The 20,872-nt window shown below is 44.0% G+C and overlaps 1 protein-coding gene across 2 annotated transcripts; it reads right to left on the bottom strand.

Moving 5' to 3' along the window:
• Window positions 1-3,230: 3,230 nt before the first annotated feature.
• SERPINA10 (serpin peptidase inhibitor, clade A (alpha-1 antiproteinase, antitrypsin), member 10) lies at window positions 3,231-13,071 on the bottom strand. 2 transcript variants are annotated; one of them, XM_011991708.1, is made up of 5 exons: window positions 12,995-13,071; window positions 9,679-10,443; window positions 8,122-8,395; window positions 5,922-6,072; window positions 3,231-4,067 (listed from the first exon to the last, which is right to left on the bottom strand). In XM_011991708.1, exons 2-5 carry the CDS (start codon window positions 10,391-10,393, stop codon window positions 3,876-3,878), a joined length of 1,332 nt encoding a protein of 443 aa, XP_011847098.1. In that variant the 5' UTR covers window positions 10,394-10,443; window positions 12,995-13,071; the 3' UTR covers window positions 3,231-3,875. The 2 variants fall into 2 exon arrangements, with proteins under 2 accessions (XP_011847098.1, XP_011847100.1); XM_011991710.1 differs by lacking the exon at window positions 12,995-13,071 and adding an exon at window positions 12,413-12,903.
• Between the last annotated feature and the right edge of the window lie 7,801 nt (window positions 13,072-20,872).

The following is a 20,872-nucleotide window of genomic DNA, read 5'->3' as shown; positions in this document are numbered from 1 at the left end:
CATGATGCAAATGGGAGAAGGGAAACTGATTTGATAGAGAAAAACTACTGCTTATAAAGTTCAGGAATGTAGAGCAGTCAATTGCAATCTTAGTCCTAGGTATTAAATTATCAAACCATTAATCAAAATTACTTTTGGAAGTTTTTAACAGAACATGACATTTCCTAAAATCTTTGAAATATTTGTTAAAATTATATTTCCAAGGACAGATATGTAGAAACAGGATAAAAAGCAAATTAGTGACAGTTATGAATATCTACATGTATCTCCATTTATATCAAAAACAAGATGGATACTTTTGTGAAAACTCTCAATTTAACAACTTATCAAATTAATCCTTTAAACTAGTTGTATGGCAAACAAAAATCTCCCTCCATCTGTAGCTGTAGGGAAAAGGGACATCTTCATCATCATTTTGTTAATTACCAAAACTTGCATTTTAAGAATAAGTCCAAGAATTTCACTAGTTAGCCTTACAGCTAACTGTAGAGCTCACTGTTACTGCAGAAATGGAGATAGGTCTATAAAGGATTTACCTTATAGAGGTTAAATAAGGAGCACATGAAATTTTTCTTTATAACCTCATACACATTTAAAAAAATCATTTCTATTATTTGACTTCCTGAGCTTGAATATCTTAGTCTGGAGATGAGTCAGTTTTGCCATACAATTAGTGGATATATGAGAAATCTTTGAATTGAAATGAAACAGGCTCTTCAACTGGAGTAGAAGTTTTACAATGAGGATAAAATGAATTAGATTAAGTCAGTAACCTGTTCTCAGTTGTTACAGCATGTATGTGTGAGAATGTGTGGTTGAGTGTGTCTGTGTAGGAACAATTTTTAAGACTCGACACTTGGCCAGGTGTGGTGTCTCACGCCTGTAATCCCAGCTTTGGGAGGCCGACGCAGGCGGATCACGAGGTCAGGAGATCAACACAATCCTGGTTAACATGGTGAAACCCTGTCTCTACTTAAAATATAAAAAATTAGCCGGGTGTGGTGGTAGACGCCTGTAGTCCCAGCTACTTGGGAGGCTGAGGCAGGAGAATGGCATGAACCTGGGAGGCAGAGGTTGCAGTGAGCCGAGATCGTGCTATTGCACTCCAGCCTGGGCGACAGAGCGAGACTCCGTCTCAAAAACAAAACAAAACAAAAAAACACAACACTTACATATAGTGAAGACTTGTACAATATTAAGATTTTCCCCGCTCAGTTGGAAACCCCGAATTTGTGTGTGTGTGTATTTGTGTGAGGTAAATTACATTTTTTATTGGTCTGCATTTTTCTGTCATGCCTGTGTACTCGGGAAATCTGAAACTGAGTGTCTTAGGAGCTTCTTAAAGCAAATATGGGGGAACATTAAAAAGTATATTTAAAACATAGAATAGGTCCATTTTCTACCTTAAAGAGTAGTATGTTAAATACAATTATTATGCTGTTGTTGCTTTGCAGTGTATATGGTGGGAAGAAGGCAGGAGTTTGTTATCTGCATGCTGTATGAATCCTTCAATAATAATGTACCTTTTTATAACTGGGTTTGGCCATATTGATTTCAGTGAGTATTGTGCTCTCACAGACTTAATTTTCCAGATTTCATCTCTTAAAAGTGGGAAATTTGACTGGATTCTACTTTATTCCTCTACTATTTTTCCACAAACAAATCTGACTAATTGAACACAAACAGGGTGACTTAAGAATGTCAGTTAGAGTTAGTCCTCTGTCTTTGGCCCTCTAGGGCCTAGAATTGCCTGTCCCTTCATAAGTGTCAATTAGTGCTGTTGGAATGAATACAGGAATGAATTTTATTTTATTAATATGCAGTCTAAGTACTGACTTTTCATCATTCCAAAACCTGGAATGATGAAAAGACTGTATTTAGGCTGCATATTAATATTATTACCTATTCACATTACTCTGGATTATATTAAATAATCAATAAATGAATTTTAGATTTTTTTAAACATTAGATAGCAGACAGACAGAAATCCAATTAGGCATTTAATTAACATAGTTGACACTGTAAGTTAGCTCTATTCAGGATTCTCTGAATATGGTCTTTTCTGTTTCTGTGACAGAAAATGACTGCCTAAGGAAGATCAGGGATATTTACAATTTCCCTTTTCACCCTGGGACAAAGTTTGTACTTATATTCTGTTTAACCCCCATGGGTAGCTATAGTTCATGCTGTTTACCTAGTCCCCATCAGATGTTTTAGATGGAAGGAAGGAAGAGTAAAAAGGGCTTGGGGACTAGACTCAGGAAAGGTAGGCCTCTGACTGCCATTGCCACACTGGAAGACCTTGGACAAGTGTTTTCTTCCCACTGGTATATAAGGTATGACTTATCCACTAGATGCAGAAGACACAGTGCCTAAGGCCGACAGTACTGTAAGGGCCCATGAAGGTGTTTTGCTTATCGCCATATGCTAGACAAATAACTCTGAAGCCAGATACGCAATTTCAAAAGACAAATATATTCATCTTTCTACCAATGCAGCCATAAAACATATATATCTTCATGAAGGAAAGGAGTCTACGAGGTTTAAAGTGCCTACGGCCCATGAAAGTAAGAATGTGGACCTGATTCTGGGTCCCTCTTTCTTTCCTTTGTAAAATGAAGGTATTGAACTAGATGATCTGTGGTTCAGCCAATGCCTCTGCCAAGCGATTTGATGCACCGTGGAAGTTTAGATGCTGTGATCAGGACTAATTAGAGCTATTTTTCTTCTGATGTCAGTCAGCAATAAATGACTCCATAATAGATTAAAATAAAACACTTATGTTGCACCAGAGAGAAGTAAAGAGAGAGAAGCACTTGACTCAAGGAGATAAAGCCCAAAGGCTTTATTAATCAAAATTACTTTTGGAAGTTTTTAACAGAACATGACGTTTCCTAAAATCTTTGAAATATTTGTTAAAATTATATTTCCAAGGACAGATATGTAGAAACAGGATAAAAAGCAAATTAGTGACAGTTATGAATATCTACATGTATCTCCATTTATATCAAAAACAAGATGGATACTTTTGTGAAAGTTCTCAGTTTAACAACTTATCAAGTTGTTAAAGGCTTTGGGCTTTATCTCTACATAGTGTTCTCATCTACAACTTTTTAAAAATCCAAATATGTGAGCAACAGAGAAAAGATATTCTACCCAGCTAGTCTTCAGCCAAATAACTAAGGCTGTTAGAAACAGGCTTAAAATACCAGACAGATTACACAAACATCTTTAAAAAAAAATCAATGTAATGCTTTTGTAGTAGTCCTCCCTTATCCATGGTTTTGCTTTCTGTAGTCTCAGTTAACTATGGTCAACCATGATCTGAAAACATTAAATGAAAAATTCCAGAAATAATCTAAAAGTTTTAAGTGGCATGCCATTCTGTGTAGTGGGATGGAATCTTGCATCGTCCTGCTCTGTCCCACCCAGGATGTGAATTCTCCCCTTGCCCAATGTCTCCACACTGTCTGTGCTCCTCGCCTGTGAGTCACTTAGTAGCCTTCTCTATAGTCAGTTTGACTGTTAGGGTATTGCAGTGCCTGCATTCAAGTAACTTATTTTACTTAATGTTGTTATTATTGTTGTTAATCTCTTACTGTGCCTAATTTATAAATTAAACTTTATCATAGGTATGTATGTGTAGGAAACAATATATATAAGGTTCAGCACTGTCCACCGTTTCAGGCATCCGCTGGGGGTCTTTGAATGTATACCCCTCAGATAAGTGGGGACTACTATATTTGAGAACACCCTAAACTAGTTAAGAACAAAAGGAACACTCTCCCCTGCCATCCATTGCTGGTATCCTGTGTGGATTTGATACCTCAGATTCAGCATCTACTGCAGCACGAAGTGCTTATGCGTGTCCTGAATTATAGGAGAGTCGGATTCACCACCCTTCCCAGAAACAGAAGCATTCCAGAGGTTTCTTCATAGATCATGAAATGAAATGGCCGGTTCACTTTGATGACAGGAGGCATGGAATAAGCAGTAATTTCTGACAAGGTTCCTGCCGCTGCCTCAGTGCCCCTTTCATCAACTTCAATCACTGTTCTTTGTAAAACCTGGAAAAGGAAATAGTGTGAAAAACCATTTGTGTGGCAGTGCAAAGGAGGAATTAAATGAGCCCCTTGAAATTCCTCACAGTGGTCCTACCCATGGGATCATGCTACTGGGATTTAGTGGAGCAGGCCCATCTACATTAAGAGCAGTGGTCTGGGGTTTCACCAGGGACTGCACAGGAGTCTCCAACAATACCAGAAGACCTCAGGAACCCAATGTGAAGTATTGTGGAATATGTGAAACACATTCCAGGCATGGACTCAGGATGCACTCATGCATCAAATCTTTATTGAGCATGTGCTTTATACTACTAATTGTTGAGCTGAGCTGGTGCTCCTAAAAGGTTTTCAAGCTGCCTGGATCCCTTGAGTCCTCTGACTCCTTTTGGCAGGCAAGGTGGAGGCAGGGAATGGCTAGTCTTCCGTATCAGCTTCCCAGCACCTGGTACTACTCTGAGGCATTTTCTGGGCCAAGCCCAGGGGTCCCTGGAGCCTTCCTGAATTCTGGCTGCCTATATTGTGGCTGCTTGCTATGTTTGGGAGACCCTTTTTTACAGAAACAGGATGTGATATGAGTGATGTACCTATATAATTACTGTGTTATAATAGAGAATAAAAACATACACTGATTTTCACTCCAGGAAATTCCCTAATTTCCTAGAGAAAAATTAACTCCCCAGAGCAAACAGAGGGAGAATATTTAATGGTTTACAATTTAAATTTCATGATGGCCCTTTGTAAATCAGCAGTGCATTTCAGTTTTTCATGTGTTCATAGCAGAAACACTTTCAGGTGCTGGTCTGCAGGGTTGTTTTATTTAATTGTCTTATCTCTCTTGAGGTGGTAAAACCTGATTCCAGGCCACGGTTGCCCTACTGTGTCCTACTTCAGTGGATGCCATTTTTAGTCTCTCTTGGAATTGAAAATTGCAATTGTAAGAGAAAATATTAGCCAAACCACACAACTAAGGAAGAATGTAGAGAGATGTAGCTGCCATTTGGAAATGTGTGGGAGCATTTTTATAGTGATGACTGGAGTTTCCTACTGGCATTAGTGAACATGGGTCAGCAATGCTAACCAGTTCCCTGCAACATGCACAACTGCTCTGAACAACAAGCAGTTCCCCTCAAAACCAAGAACCTTTCCACTGAGAAACACTGAGTAACTGAAGGGATTCTATGTGGATGGTGACTAAATTTGTTCTTAGTTTTAGAAATAGTATGAGGTAGAAGTTATAGGTCTTTCTCTCTCTCTCTCTCTCTCTCTATATATATATATATATATGTATGTATGTATATATGTATATACATATGTATACGCATACACATATACATGCATACACATATATATAAACAATTTTAGCTATTGTGGATTAGGCAGCTTTTCAAAGAAATGGTGAGTCTGCTGTCACTGGAAGCATGAAGAGGAAGAGACAGAAGTTGGAGGGCTATTTCATAGGGCTATGGAGGGGATTTCCACAAGGAGGGAGAAGTTGGGCTAGATGATCTCTAGGGGTTTCTTTCATTGTAAAGGTGGTGTAATTTCATGAACTATTCAAGTTGTATTCAACATAAATGATGATGTATCTGTAAACCAGTTCTATTTCAGGGGCAAATTTCTCCCTGAGCACTTAAGCAGAAGGAGAGAGGTCTACTTGAAATAGTTGAAAAGGTATTTTAATAAAGTTGCTTGAAATTCTTAAAACATCCAACCTGGGTGCTATTTCAAGTATTTGGGATGTAAATATAATTTTCCATTACACTTAGGTATTTTATCAAAGTTAAATGGTTTGTAAAAACATTTGTTTTGGTGACATTTCATGCTGAGGTTGGGCTCTGATGAAAGATCCTGACTTACCCTGGATACCTGGAGATTTCTTCCAGTAGCTGAGAGTTCACTAAGGTCAGCCCAGGGTGAGAAGATTCTTCTGATTCCCATCTGCTTAAGCAGCTCATGCATCTCATACTTCTGATCTAGCTTGAACTTTGGAAAGAAAACTTCCATGTTTCTGTGGTACGAGAACAGATAATGGTGAAATGTAGACAAAGCCATAGTCTATGGACACCAAAAAGGTCACAATTTTTGTTCTTTAAGATTGTTTCCATTAATGAGTCTTTCAGTTGACTATGAAGTTCATGCCATTCTTTTACAATTTCCTATTTCAGGGAAAATATTTCTAGCTTATCAAATAGTACTTCAGCTTCAGGGAACGAGTTTTATTCCTCAGCCAATGACTCACATTCTCTTTAGCAAAGTACTTATGTGTTCATTTCCCTATGTTTTAAAAACAACCTGAGATAACAGCTGCTTTCAGCAATCCTGCAGACTCCTGGATGATGACTGTTTTCAGCTCCTGGATTCTGCAGACCCAAGGAGTCTGGGGATGAATGGGAAGGGGAACAAAGAAAACTTTAAACCTCTCCCCATCTTTAGCCAGAGAAACTCTGATACCATCTATTTTGTATACTGGAGTCCTCCTTTGAAAATATGTTGCTTGGAAAGATGAGTTCTGTGGCTCAAAAAAAAAAAAATTGAGGACATGATGTATCTTGAAGATTAATTTATAAAGTTATTCATTCAGCAAACATTTCTTGAGGGCTTGTGATGTTTGGGGTTCTTTGTTAGGTGCTAAAGATATGAAGAAAAATGAAAGAAGAATAATGAAGATAAAACTAACCCCAGGGACCTTTAGCTGGACTCGTCTCTGCCAAAATCTGAGTCACGGGATTCAGAAGCCATAGCCATGGAATTTATATTGCAGCCATTTTCATTGTACTCCAATAGGTGTATTAACTTACTAGGCAGACATTTGAGTGCCCACTCTGCTTTCTGTTCCTCTCCTCTCTATGTATAGACCCCAACCCTGTCATGCATCAAGATTCTAGTTCTATGCTGATGACTGAATTTATATCTCCAGCCTGGACCTCACCCTAGACTCCAGATCCACCTGTCGTCTTGACATCTCAACTTGGATGTCTAATAGATATTTCTGATCTAAGTGTTTAAGACTGAACTTCTGCACTTACCCCAGACCTGTTCCTCCCCATTTCAGTAAATGGCAAATCTGTCCTTCCAGTTGCTAAGGCCAAAAACTTTGCAATCACCTTTGACACCTCTCTCACCCACATGCAGTCCGTTAGCAGATCCTGCCAACTCTCACTTCCTGATAGATCCAGAATCCAGCAACTTCTCATCACTTCCACTACCACTACCACCACCGCAGTCCAGGTAGGAGCATCTCTACCTGGATTGCTAGTAACCTTCTAACCAGTCTCCCTTGCTTCCATCCTTACCTCCTAGTATCTTTTATCAACACAGGAGCTTATGTGATCCTTTAAAAACAGAAGTCAAATCAGGTTGCTCCTCTACTCAGAACCATCCAGTGGCTTGCTGCCTCACCCAGGAAAAGCCCAAGTCTTTTCTGGGGACTGTAAGGTGGGATCCTGGTGACTGGGCCCCTGGTTCCACTCTGATCTCATCTTCAACTGCTGAAGCTCCACTTGCCTCCTTGCTCTTCTTCAAACCCACCAGGTACACTTCCATTCCAGAACTTGTACAATTCTGCCTGTAACATAACATTTCTCTCCCCGAATATATCCACATGGTTTATCCTTCATCTTCAGATGTTTGCTTACTGTTACCTTCTTGGAGTGGCCTTCCCTAACCTCCATCTGCATCCTGATGATGCTCCCTGTTTCCTTCCCTGCATTATTACCTATTTTTAATTTGTTCTTTGTCTTCCTTCAATAGAATGTAAGCTCCGTGAGGGCAGACTAATTTTTCCTGTTTCGTTTGCTGATGAATTCCTGGCATCATACTTTTATCACGGTAGCAGAACGTGAAATACTGGTGGACTCAATGAATGAATCCGCCAGGCACTCTGTGACAGATGTTGGGGATAGAGTGGAAAAAAAGACAAATGCTGCCCTGCCCTCAGGAAGCTTATAGCTCACTGGAGGAGATGGGCATTAAACCACAGTGCATTCAACGAAATTCTGCTGAGTGTTTGCAAGTATGGAAAGGTAGAGTTTGTATAGGATGTGGGCAAGAGTTGTACCTGGTTTTCATGTTTCTGAGCCATGTCTCCACCAAGTCTGTGGTCAGGTAGTCTTCAAGAGCGAGGTGGTCACCCATTTTCTCCATGAGGACCACCAGCATGGTGGCATTTCCTTGGTAGGGCAGTTTGAGGACATGACAATGAAAATTCTTGTCAAAGGTGGAGGCAAACTTGCCTGCACCATACATCATGGGCACCTTAATGGTCTTGTACTTGTCTAGCTGGAAAGTGTCGGCTTCGGTGAAGACAGGGTCAAATGGGGTCAGCCATTTCCCTGAACAAGTGAGAGAAGAACTCATTGCAGAAATCCCCTCTTTGAAAAGCATTGTTCTTGCTCAAATAATAAAGAGGGAACCTTCTATCTCACTTCTCATTCCAAGGCGTTCCCTAATTGGGTTTGCTTTTCCACAGCTCAGGCAGGCAAAATAAATTTCCCCAAAATAGCTTTTCCCCGGCCTCTAGCCCAGCTAACAAAATACAACTCCACTTGCAGGCCCTATTGGGAATCGCACACGAAAGCAGGGAAATGTTTCCTAACAATCCCTGGCTTCCCTCATTGTCCTGGACCTGAACAAAATCCACAGTCTTTCCCTCATAGTTGGCTCCAGCTTAGAGAAAAGCCTTTTCCTGGCACCTCTGACTGCCACTTTGTCTCATTCACACCAGGCACAAGCACATGCAGAGTCCAAGGTGGCAGGAGTGACACTTCTCACTTACCCACTGTTTAATGTGGTTCTGAGAGAAGGCCCCACAATGCGGAGGCCACCAGCAGGCAGGTACATGACTCTCCACACAAATGTCTGCCCTGGGGGTGTGGCCTGGCTGGTTGTAAAGTGGCTTCCCCTGCCGGGGCTTTGCAAGTCTGGTGCCAGCTCTGCGAAAGTGGCATCCAGCCCATATCTAGTACCCCATTAGGGAGGCAGGGCTGGACAGAACCTAGGATCAGGAGGTCAGGAGGCTCTTGTTTGGGTTTTGCCTCTGCCACTTATTGTGTGACCTTGATCAGGCTAACCTCTCTGAGCTGCTTTGATCTTTAGAAAGGAGACAACAACTCCTGCTCTACCTGCTGATTGACAGGAAGAACAAGTAAACCATAGATACTCAGTGTCTGCTATGTGCCAAGTCCATCTGGGCACTTTACATTCATTGTCTCATTTAACCTCTAACTCTATAGTAGGTGGAGTGTCGCTATTTCCTATAATAAGAATCTAAGGGCAGAGAGCTGGTCAAAAAAGTAAAAATGAAGGAGCAATGATTCACTTCTAAATCCCCCAGATAAACCCCCCACCTCCCTCTTTTTGGAATGACCCTGTGCTTCTAAACATCAGAGGGGAGCTGTGTAGAGTGCTTTGAAAATTATAAGGACTACAAGCACATAGGATGCCAGGGCAGGACCTCAAGTGACTGTTCAATATGTGTATCAACCTGTATTTGAAACCTGAAAACACATTCATAGAAAATCATTTAGTGTTAACCATATGCTGGCCTAACGGAAGGAAAGGGAGAGACAGTTGTAGGACCCTGTGGCCTTGGGAGAGCAGAATATTATCAAAGTACCTTTGAACAAGATGTAATCCACAAGAATTAATTTGGTTTCAGGATAAATCTCGTCAAACAGTTTGGGAATTTTCCCCTGAGTCTCTTTGTTAATGTAATGATTCATGAGCCTTTTGGCCTGTGAGGCATTGTGAAAATTCATAAGCACACACTCTGTATCAAAATACCTCTTGGATAAATTGAGGAAGAGCTCTTTGACATCAAAATCCTTGTGGATGAAGGCAAAACTCCCCTGTGTGAGGCCCAGTTCCAAGTTGTGGGAGAGGGTCTCTCTGAGTCCCTTAAAGAGGGAGGGCAGGAGCCCGGGCTTGGTGGTGTTCAGGGACTGCAAGTGGAGCCCTGTCTTGATCTGGGCTTTGGTCGGCCCTGTGGCCCCCAGCATCAAGCCTGCCATGGCCAAGGACACGCCAAATGGAGAGAAGACCATGTTGCCATCGTGCCTCATGGAGATCTTTCGCAGCAGGCTGAATCCGAAGTTTGAAGTCTCCTTGGCAAGCTGCTGCCCACTAGCTATCAGCCAGGCTTTCTTTTCCTCACCAGCCTTCTCGCTGGCCTCCTCCTCATCCTCCTCTTCCTCCCTGGGAGCCTGCACTACCCCACCGGTCTGGTTCTGAAGGGCCAGGGCCTCTGGCGACTGAGGACTGGGGGCCAAGCCGGGTACCAACCACACCTGTGCCAGGAGGACGGAGAGCAGGAGGCTTGGCACCACCTTCATGTGGTCGGCTGCAGAGGCCAAGGAGTGCCTCCCTTCAGCTGCAAGACTTCCTGTGGAGAGAAGAGGATAGAGATGGTTTTAATGCCTCCTAAAGTGTCTTAGTGGATAGTAAAAGCTTCTTCAGGGACCCTGCCTCCTTCCTGTGGCTCAAGTAGGTTAGCCCTGTCCCAGGGAGACCTGAAGCAAGTGTGGGTGACATTTGCTCACCCAATGAGGGGACATTATTTCACAGAGCAAAACCTCCTCTAGTTCCCATTCCCTGCCCAGCTGTCAGGCAGCTCTCGGTCCTGACCCCTTTTTTATTCATCCCATCTCCTTCCTGAGGGCTAGGGCAAGAGACCCCGCTCTGGGAGCAGGAGGCAGCACAGAAGGTGGGGGTCTGAGCAGGTGGAATCAGGGGTCCTCACACACCTTTCCCTGATCTGCTTCGTTCATTGCCCTGACCCTCTGGCCATCAGGCTGCCCATCCAGATGGGTGGCCAGCCTTGCCCTGTGCCCTGTTTGGCTAGGGATTGGAGTGCCTGCATGCCTGTTAGGCAAGGAAGGGGGAAAGTATTGGAGCTTCCCTGGATTTTTGATCAAAATTCTCTTCGCACTGCACCTCTGCCACACAGTTCCTTGGAGGTCTTCCTTCCTTCCTATAGCTGCGGCTCCCAGGTAGCAGGAGGCCCCGCAATTCATACAACCTACTGCTGGGCTCCCTCCACTGTGGCCTCATAGAGCCCTCACAGCCACCTGGGCTGCCTGCCGGCTCTCACTGCCCCCGGCTGCACAGCGTGGGAGCCACACTTCCTCACCATTCACTGTCCCCTTCTCTGTTGCCTTTTAGGCTCCCTCCACATCCTTGGACACAGAGCCTGGCTCCCGAACACTTGCGTGATTTCCATCCAAATACATGGCTTGGGGCTGGGCTGGGCCACCTGGCTGTGTCCCAACTCAGTTCTGGTGTTCAGCCACACTGCAGGCCTGATCCCAGAGGCTGACTGAGCAGGACCCCCAGGACACCTGCCCTCCCTCATCCTCTCTCTGGGCCCACTGCCCTGGGAGGGTCTGCATGGGGTCGGCCACCCAGCCCAGTGAGCACAGGGTGGATGCTGCGGGCCTCATGAGAGTTCCCATCCGCAGAGACCCTTATTCTTGACCGAGGTCACCTGCAGCAAAATGTGACAGGCGGGGAACTCCCAGGCGTCTTCTCCCTAATGCAGGGACTGAGTCCTTATCTATGCGTGGGACAAAACCGCCTCCAGCGCCAGGGCCCAGCATGTTGCTCCTTGTTTAGGCTGAATGGCACCCCAGAATTCAGGGCCTCACTCTGCAGTCTGAACGGCACTCCCCTCTGCCTTAAAGAAGCAGTGAAATACTTCCACTGTGTTTCCCAAAGGACACTGTTGAGGAAACTCTTTTTGACTCTAAATGGCAAGACTGTGTTCAATAGGTCACTCAACTATTGTAAATGTTGGGGAAATAGCTCTTTCAGTGTAAACGCAGCCCAGTTTCATGCTTTTATTGTTATGGATTGAATGTGTTCCCCCAGAATTCATAAGTTGAAGCCCTAACCCCCATTGTGATTGCAGTAGAGTTGAGGCCCTTGGGAGGTGATTAGGTTTGGGATGAGGTCACGAGGGCAAGGCTCCTGTGATAGCAGTAGTGCTGTTATAAGAAGAAGAGAGACCAGACTTCCCCTCCGCACCTCCTTGCCATGGGAGGACACAGTGAGAAGATGGCCATCTGCAAGCCAAGAAGACAGCCCTCCAGAATCCGGCCACACTGGCACCCTGACTCGGACTTTCAGCCTCCAAAACTGTGAAAAATCAACGGCTGTTGGAGCCACCCAGTCTGTGGTGTTTTGTTAGAGGAGCCTGAGCTAAGACGATTATGTGGCATCATTTAATGCTACTTTCTACATTAAGACCACACAGAATACTCCTGAATTCAAGGTTAGCTCTCCCTGTCACAGTGGTTGGGAAACTAGCCCAGCACGCCAACCAGATGTCACCGCTTCCAAATGCTGAGTCTTACCTTCCTGTTCTTGAAGCTTGTCCTACAGTCTGCAGAGTGGTAGCCCAGTAATTCCTGGGCGCTCCTGAACAGGTATCCCCTAAGGTCTTTGTAAGGTCTTTGCTCATCTACCCAACCCTTCGAAGTCTAGGCCAGGAGTTCAGGGGGCGCTCCTGGACTAGGACACCATCCAGCATGGTGAGGACGCACCTTCCTAGACAGAGCCCGGGCAGTAAGGAACCACCAGCTCACCCGCCACTTCTCAGCCCTGGGAGAGCACACACCCCCTCCTCCCCTCAGCCCTGGGAAGGGGAGCCCTGCTTACTCCAGCAGTGAATTGCAGTGGGTGAACTATCAAGCCTTTCAAGCCTCTTTCCCTTGGCCTCCTTCCTGCAGAGGATCCCCTTGTGACTATAATTCACCTCTCACCCCGCTCCAGCTCCTGGTCTGTATGTGCAGTCCCCATGGAGTGCAGGATTGAGGCCTTTGCACTGCTCAGCCACGCAGCCCTCACGTTGGAGCCCACCCAGAGATGATACCATCTCTCCCGGTCCCTCCCTGATTAGACTCGTTGAAGGTCTCCGGTAACCCACTACCTCTTACCAGTGTGTGGCCTTGGGTTCTGGAAATGTCCTTCATTCAGAGCAGAAACCAAAGCTTCAGCTTTGCAGCTCAGAACCTTCAGCAAATATTTGCTATTCCAAAGTATGATTGCCTATGGGACGGTTACTGATTAACATCCTGCTTGTGATGGTGGAGTTTTCGGAAAACCAAAGACCAAGTGGGAGGCTTCCCATACTCCCCAGCTCCTCCTGTAACCCAGAATATGACCCAAATCCCATCGTGAGAGCTTCTGCCTTGCAACTCAAGGCTTCACCCCAGTAAGATTCAGCTCCTTCTGGGTGGCACGTTGGGGATTTCTCTTGAGCTGTTCTAGGTGCTGAACACCTCGAGAAAGAAGGCACTGGGGGATCCCGTGTATGCTTCCTGAGTCCCCAACCCAGTACTGGACACTGTGGGGATGTCGGTTGGGGGGCACAGCAGAGATGTTCAGGACCTGCTCTCTCAGCCCTCAAGTCAGTCCAGTGTGGGAAGCAGACAGGTAAATCACTACTTAGAGTACATAGCTCCTTTCAAGGTAAATGTCCTGCTTTGCAATGTTTCTGTACTTGAGACTGAATCCTTGGGTACTCAGAGTTGAGGCTGGTGGAGACCCTTTATGGGAAAACGTCTCAGACTTCGCAGACTCTCTTTTTTAAAATATATAAATAAATATTTTGTTATGTGCCCCTTACTACTACCCTTGAAGTGAAATGTATAGCTAACATAACCTACCCACAAAATTAAAAAAAACAATGCTGTAACGATAATGTGGAGGCATAATAAAAGAGAATAATGTGTCCCTGAATATGGCAGTGCTGTGGTCTAAGGGCCTGGGCAGGTGCAGTGAGGCCACCCAATATGGAGCCCGCAGGAGGCCGCATGTAAGATGCTCACTGCTGGCCAGTCAACACGACAACCAATGTTACTACCAGGGATAGAGTTTTCAAAATGGTAAATAATGCTTGGTAAAGTTTCAAACAAACAAAATACAGATCTTTCCCTGATTTACACGGTCATTGTCTTCACAGAAAATGCAGTGTGTAGTAAAACCTTGGATAAACATTGTATTTTTATATGAAACAAAGCAGCCCCAGGACTGAGATTCTAGGCTCAGATAATGCCACGTGAACTTGAGGTGGACATGTGAGTCCTGGGGGACCTGGCGGCCTCTTCATCGTGGGAGACTGCCCTGCGTGTTCTGGTATGTCTGGCATTGCTCACCCTCAATCCTTAAATGCTAGTAGTACTCACCACAAACATTTATGAAGAGCAGTAGTATCCCAACAAGTTTCCAGGGTGTTCCTTTCGGGCAGTACCTGCTCTGTTGATAGGCAGTTCTTTAAGAGGTGAAAGTGAGGGTGTAGAGGGGCCAGGCTGGACCCACGCCATGCATATGAGCCAGCCTTGGCCTGCCCATCCAGGTCGAGCTCTGCAGCTGAGGGATTGTGGATTCGCAAAAAGCAGGGGCACTTCCTCCAGGCTTGGGAAGGTGTCTGCTTTGCTAAATGTCTGAGCGGAGCTAGCGAGTGTGCAGGTCTTAGGGCACAGGGCTTCTTTTATTTATTTATTTATTTATTTATTTATTTATTTATTTATTTATTTATTTATTTTGAGATGGAGTCTTGCCCTGTCACCCAGTCTGGAATGCAATGGCATGATTTCGGCTCACTGTAACCTCCGCCTCCTGGGTTCAAACGATTCTCCTGCCCCAGCCTCCCGAGTAACTGGGATTACAGGTGCCCACCACTATGCCTAGCTAATTTTTGTATTTTTAGTAGAGACGAGGTTTCACCATGTTGGCCAGGCTGGTCATGAACTCCTGACCTTGTAATCCACCTGCCTCTGCCTCCCAAAGTGCTGGGATTACAGTGGCATGAGCCACCGCGTCCAGCCAGGGCACAGGGTTTCAGAAATGGATCCTTACAAACGAAGGCAGCAGAGTATACTGGAAAAATTGTGAAGACTTCAACCAGACCATTGCCTCCTGCCCTGGTGTGAATCTGAGGTCCTCCACTCCCAATTCCTAGCTGCTGGGATGTAAGTTAATCTCACCGAACCGGCCTTTCTTCCTCTGTTAAATGGCCAGAACTCAGACTCTGTCCTATGAGTATCTCAGCAGCACCAAGGAACCAGGAAGTGCGTGGACGATCTTGCTCCTAAGGCTGTGAGCCCTGGACCCCAGGGTGTGGCTCAGAAGTCCCCCTCCTTCAGCGACGACATTATTCCTGTACACCTCCCAGCAAGGGAGCCAACCACTCTTTGACCTTTAGCCCTCCAGTTAGATGGGAAAGTGAGAAAACTCAGTGCATAGCACTGTAGCCTGAGCTCTTTCACCAGCAGCATGACCCTGAGCAAGCTACCTAACCTCTCTTAGCCTCAGTTTCCCAAACTATAAAATGGGGCTCCCCAGGCTGAGCCGTTAGGACTTCTGGAAGGATGAACTGAAGTGGTGCTTGTGGAGTTTAGTACCTCGCCCGGTAGGAAGGAAGTGCTACAGGAATGGCATTTGTTGCGTAATTTTAGAACCAGATTGAACCTCAGAAGTAAGTAACCCTGTCTCCAGGCTTTGATTTTACAAAGGAAGATATTCAGGCCCCACCATGAATACCTTTCCTGTTAGAGTTAAAGCAGGCTGTCTGACTTCTAGTTGTTATGAACTTTAGCTTCTCACACTCCTTGGCCAAAAACGATTGGGAAAGCTCTGACGGGAAGGCCTCTGGTGACCCAGATAAACTCACAGGTGATGTAGAACCTTTCCTGGAACTCCCCTCGGGCAGGAGGCACAGCTTCTGAAAGCCACTCTTCAGGGTGACATCAAGGGGCTTCTAAGGCAAATTTATCCAGAGACCTACAGGGGTAAACATCTGAAAAACAAGTGTTAAGGCAGTCCTGTGAGACCAAAAGCAGACTCCAGGAAACAATGAGAGAACTGCAAGAGTTTACTTTGTGTGGATCCTATGAAGCGGGTGCTTGGGTAGGTGGGTAGTAAAGGAAACCAGTCTATGTTACCCCCTGATATGGTCTAGCTGTGTCCCCACCCAAATCTCATCTTGAATGGTAGCTTCCATAATTGCCACGTTTTGTGGGAGGGACCCAGTGGGAGATCACTGAATTGCGGAGGTGATTCCCCCATACTGTTCCCGTGGTAGTGAGTAAGTCGTATGAGATCTGATGGTTTTATAAAGGGAAACTCCTTTCGCTTGGCTCTCATTCTCCCTCTTGCCTGCTGCCATGTAAGACCGTAAGACCTGCCTTTCACCTTCTGCCATGATTGTAAGTCCTCTCCAACCATGTGGAATGGTGAGTCCATTAAACCTCTTTTTCTTTATAAATTACCCAGTCTTGGGTATGTCTTTATTAGCAGTGTGAAAATGGACCAATATACCCTAAATATGCATTTCTGATATAAAAATTATTTTTGAACTGAAGGTAATTAAGCAGCAAATGGAGAAAAAGTTTTCTCTATCTTCCCCCCTTTCTTCCTAGACAGATAAAAATTCCCCTTTACTGGAGATGACTCTAGACTCTTATCAACCCAGAGATGGCATCAGAGGACTATGCAAACAAGGTTTCCTCCCATATGTTTACCTTCCATGATTTCCTGCCCTTGGAAGCATAAAACCACTTCCCTTGTCCCGTCCCATGATTTTCCTACTAATTTATTGCTCTTTATTAAAGATAAGTGGAGTTCTAAGGCACCATTTTGAGTTGCTTTTTATACAGGTTTCTCCTGTGTGAAGTGCATGGCCCATGTTATAAACTGATTTTTCTCTTGTCTGTCTTTTGTTACAGGAGTCCATCCCAACAAAGAACTAAGATGGGAAGAGGTCAAGTTTAGCCTTCCCCTACAGTAGTAGAAAGGTAGGAAAAAAAGGGCTTTCCAAGTCCTTGCAACATACACACGCACATGCACATGCACGCACAGGTGCAAATTTCTCACTGATTTCCAGACATCCCTTCTGCCTCGAACTTTAAAGACATCTTCCCATTGTGTTATGGCTTATGTGAGTTATTCTTTTTAAACTTCTAATTTAGAAATAACTTTAAACTTACAAAAATTTGCAAAAATCATGTTTTTGCCATCTGCCCTTCACTCAGCTTCCACAAATATGAACATATCATATGACTATAGTACATAACCACAGTGTATTAGTCCATTTTCATGCCGCTGATAAAGACGTACCCGAGACTGGGAAGAAAAAGAGGTTTAAATGCACTTACAGCTCCACATGACTGGGGAGGCCTCAGAATCATGGTGGGAGGCATGCTTACAAGGCACTGCTTACATGGTGGCGGCAAGAGAAAATGAGGAAGATGCAAAAGCAGAAACCCCCAATAAAGGCATCATATCTTGTGAGACTTATTCACTATCACAAGAACAGTATGGGGAACCACCCCCATGATTTAAATTATCTCCCACTGGGTCCCTCCCACAACATATGGGAATTGTGGAAGTACAATTCAAGATGAGATTTGGGTGGGGACACAGAATCAAACCATATCATTCCACCTCTGGCCCTGCCAAATCTCATGTCCTCACATTTCAAAACCAATCATGCCTTCTCAACAGTCCCCCAAAGTCTTAACTCATTTCAGCATTAACCCAAAAGTCCACAATCCGAAGTCTCACCTGAGATAAGGCAAGTCCCTTCTGCCTATGAGCCTGTAAAATCAAAAGCAAGCTAGTTACTGCCTAGATACAATGGGGGTACAGGTATTGGGTAAATACAGCTGTTCCAAATGGGAGAAATTGGCCTAAACAAAGTGGTTACAGGGCCCCTGCAAGTCTGAAATCCAGCAGGTCAGTCAAATTTTAAAGCTCAAAAATGATCTCCTTTGACTCCAGGTCTCACATCCAGGTCACACTGATGCAAAAGAGAAGTTCCCTTGGTCTTGGGTGGCTCTGCCCCTGTGGCTTTGCGGGGCACAGCCTCCTTCCCCGCTGCTTTCACGGGCTAGCATTAAGTGTCTGTGACTTCTCCAGATAAATGGTGCAAGCTGTTGGTGGATCTCCCATTCTGGGGTCTGGAGGACAGTGGCCCTCTTCTCACAGCTCCACTACACAGTGCCCCCATAGAGATTCTGTGTTGGGGGGCTCCAACCCCACATTTTCCTTCTGCATTGCCCTAGCAGAGGTTCTCCATGAGCATCCCTCCCCTGTAGCAAACTTCTGTCTGGGTATCCAAGGGTTTCCACACATGTTCTGAAATTGAGGCAGACGTTCCCAAACCCTAATTCTTGATTTCTGTGCACAAGTTCTACCACATGGAAGCTGCCAAGGCTTGGGGCTTGCACCCTCTGAAGCCATGGCCTGACTCTATGTTGGTTTCTTTCAGCCCTGGCTGGAATGGCTAGAACACAGGGCACCAAGTCTCTAGGCTGCACACAGTACGGGGACCCTTAACCCAGCCTATGAAACCATTTTCTCCTAGACATCTGGGCCTGTGATGGGAGGGGCTGCTGTGAAGACTTCTGACATACCCTGGAGACATTTTCCCCATTGTCTTGGGGATTAACATTCTGCTCCTCATTACATATACAATTTTCTGCAGCCAGCATAAATTTCTCCTCAGAAAATGGGTTTTTCTTTTCTATCACATTATCAGGCTGCAAATTTCCCAAACTTTTATGCTCTGCTTCCCTTATAAAACTGAATGCCTTTAACAGCACCCAAGTCGCATCTTGAGTGTTTTGCTGTTTAGAAATTTCTTCTGTCAGATACCCTAAATCATCTCTTTCAAGTTCGAATTTCCAGAAATCTCTAGGGCAGGGGAAAAGTGCCACCAATCTCTTTGGTAAAAGATAACAAGAGTCACCTTTGCTCCAGTTCCCAACAAATTCCTCATCTCCATCTGAGACCACCTCAGCCTGGACCTTATTGTCCATATCGCTTTCAGGCTTTTGGTCAAAGCCATTCAGCAAGTCTCTAGGAAGTTCCAAACTTTCCCACATTTTCCTGTCTTCTTCTGAGCCCTCCAAACTGTTCCAACCTTTGCCTGTTACCCAGTTCCAAAGTTGCTTCCACATTTTTGGGTATCTGTTCAACAATGCTGCACTCTACTGGTACCAATTTACTTCTTTAGTCTGTTTTCACGCTGCTGATAAAGACAAACCCAAGACTGGGAAGAAAAAGTGGTTTAATTGGACTTACAGTTCCACATGACTGGGGAGGCCTCAGAATCGTGGTGGGAGGTGAAAGACGCTTCTTACATAGTGGTGGCAAGAGAAAATGAGGAAGATGCAAAAGTGGAAACCCCTGATAAATCCATCAGATCTCATGTGACTTATTCACTATCATGGAAACAGTATGGAGGAAACTGCCCCCGTGATTCAAATTATCTCTAACCAGGTTCCTCCCACAACGTGTGGGAATTATGGGAGTGCAATTTAAGATAAGATTTGGGTGGGGACACAGAACTAAACCATATCACATAGTATAATGGTCAAAACCAGGAAATTACAGTGATTCTGTATATTGTCATTATTCAAACTTTTTTCAGTTGTCCTACTAGTATCCTTTTTTCTTGTACAGGGTCCAGTCCAGGAACCCATGTTGCATTGGGCTGTCACATTGCTTCATTCTCCTTGAGTCTGGCACAGCTTCTCAGGTGTTGTCTTTCTTGACCTATGACCTTTTGAAGAATACTGGCTAGATATTTTGTAGAATGTCTTTCAATTTGGAATTTTCTGATATTTTATCATGTCAACTTTAGGTTGTACATGCTGGGCACAAATATGGCAGAGGTAATATGCCTTTCTTTGTGTTTCGTTTCAGCTGGCTGGCATAATTTCTGATGAGAAATCAATCCTTATTTTTATCTTTGTGCCTTGTATGTAATATATCCTTTTTTCTAGCTGCTTTTAAGATTTTTCTCTTTATCCTTAGTTTTAAGGAATTTGATTATTAAAATTGATTTTTAATTATTGATTATTAAAAGAGCACCTTGGCTGGTGTTCTTTCTCCTGCTTTGGGCTTGTTGAATTTCTTGGAACTGTAAATTTATAGTTTTCATCATGTTTAGAAAATAATTTAAACATTATTTCTTAAAATATTTTCCTGTCCCCAAACTGTCCCCTTCCTGGGATTCCAATTTCAGGTGGTAATGTAATGGTGAAGGCTTAGGTCATGTGTAGTTTTATGTGCACTACTGCTGATTTTATAGCTTGTTGGGGTGATGTGTAAGAAATATTCATGCAGCTACCATTATCCTAGGGTCAATCAGAATTTTATGACTTATAGAAGAAATTAGCTATTTAAGGATGTGAATGGCAAGATTTTTGGTACTTTGTCATTTGCCTTTTAAATTTGATTATACTTTTAAAAATGTTTATGTAGTTGAATGTATCTATCTTTAGTCATTTCTGGGTTTATAGCATTAAGTCTTTCTCACTATGAGATTATTTTTAAAACATTCATTATATCCTTCTTATTTTAGGATTTCAATTTATGTCTAAATCTTTGATCTATCAGGAATTGATCCTGGTGTAAGGATGACAGTGATTCTAATTTACACTGTTTTTCAGCTGGCTACCTGATTGTCCCCAACCAAGCATTTTAAATAAATGTTTTAACACAATTTGTTTGCCTCATTTATTTGAGATGCCACTTTTTTTTTTTTTTTTTTTTTTTTTTTTTTTTTTTTTTTAGAGAACTCTCATTCTGGCACCCAGGCTGGAGTGCAGTGGCACGATCTCAGCTCATTTCAAGCTCTGCCTCCTGGGTTCAAGCAATTCTCATGCCTCAGCCTCCTGAGTAGCTGGGGCTACAGGCACGTGCCATCCTGCCTGGCTAATTTTTTGTATTTTTAGTAGAGACAGGGTTTCACCATGTTGGCCAGGCTGGTCTCGAACTCCTGACCTCAACTGATCCACCCACCT

This window comes from Mandrillus leucophaeus, unplaced genomic scaffold (assembly GCF_000951045.1).
Source record: "Mandrillus leucophaeus isolate KB7577 unplaced genomic scaffold, Mleu.le_1.0 Scaffold4, whole genome shotgun sequence".
Lineage (NCBI taxonomy): Eukaryota > Metazoa > Chordata > Mammalia > Primates > Cercopithecidae > Mandrillus > Mandrillus leucophaeus.
The sequence above is the reverse complement of the archived record's forward strand: the minus strand, read 5'-3'. Positions and strand labels throughout refer to the sequence as shown.

Excerpts from the sequence above, each read along its gene's own strand:
- SERPINA10 (XM_011991708.1), bottom strand. The coding sequence starts at position 10,393 with ATGAAGGTGGTGCCAAGCCTCCTGCTCTCCGTCCTCCTGGCACAGGTG. Across the intron at positions 6,073-8,121 it reads CTCAGAAACATGAAAACCAG|AAACATGGAAGTTTTCTTTC; the intron begins GTACAACTCTTG and ends CTCGTACCACAG. Across the intron at positions 4,068-5,921 it reads GAAATCTCCAGGTATCCAGG|GTTTTACAAAGAACAGTGAT; the intron begins GTAAGTCAGGAT and ends TTCCTTTTCCAG.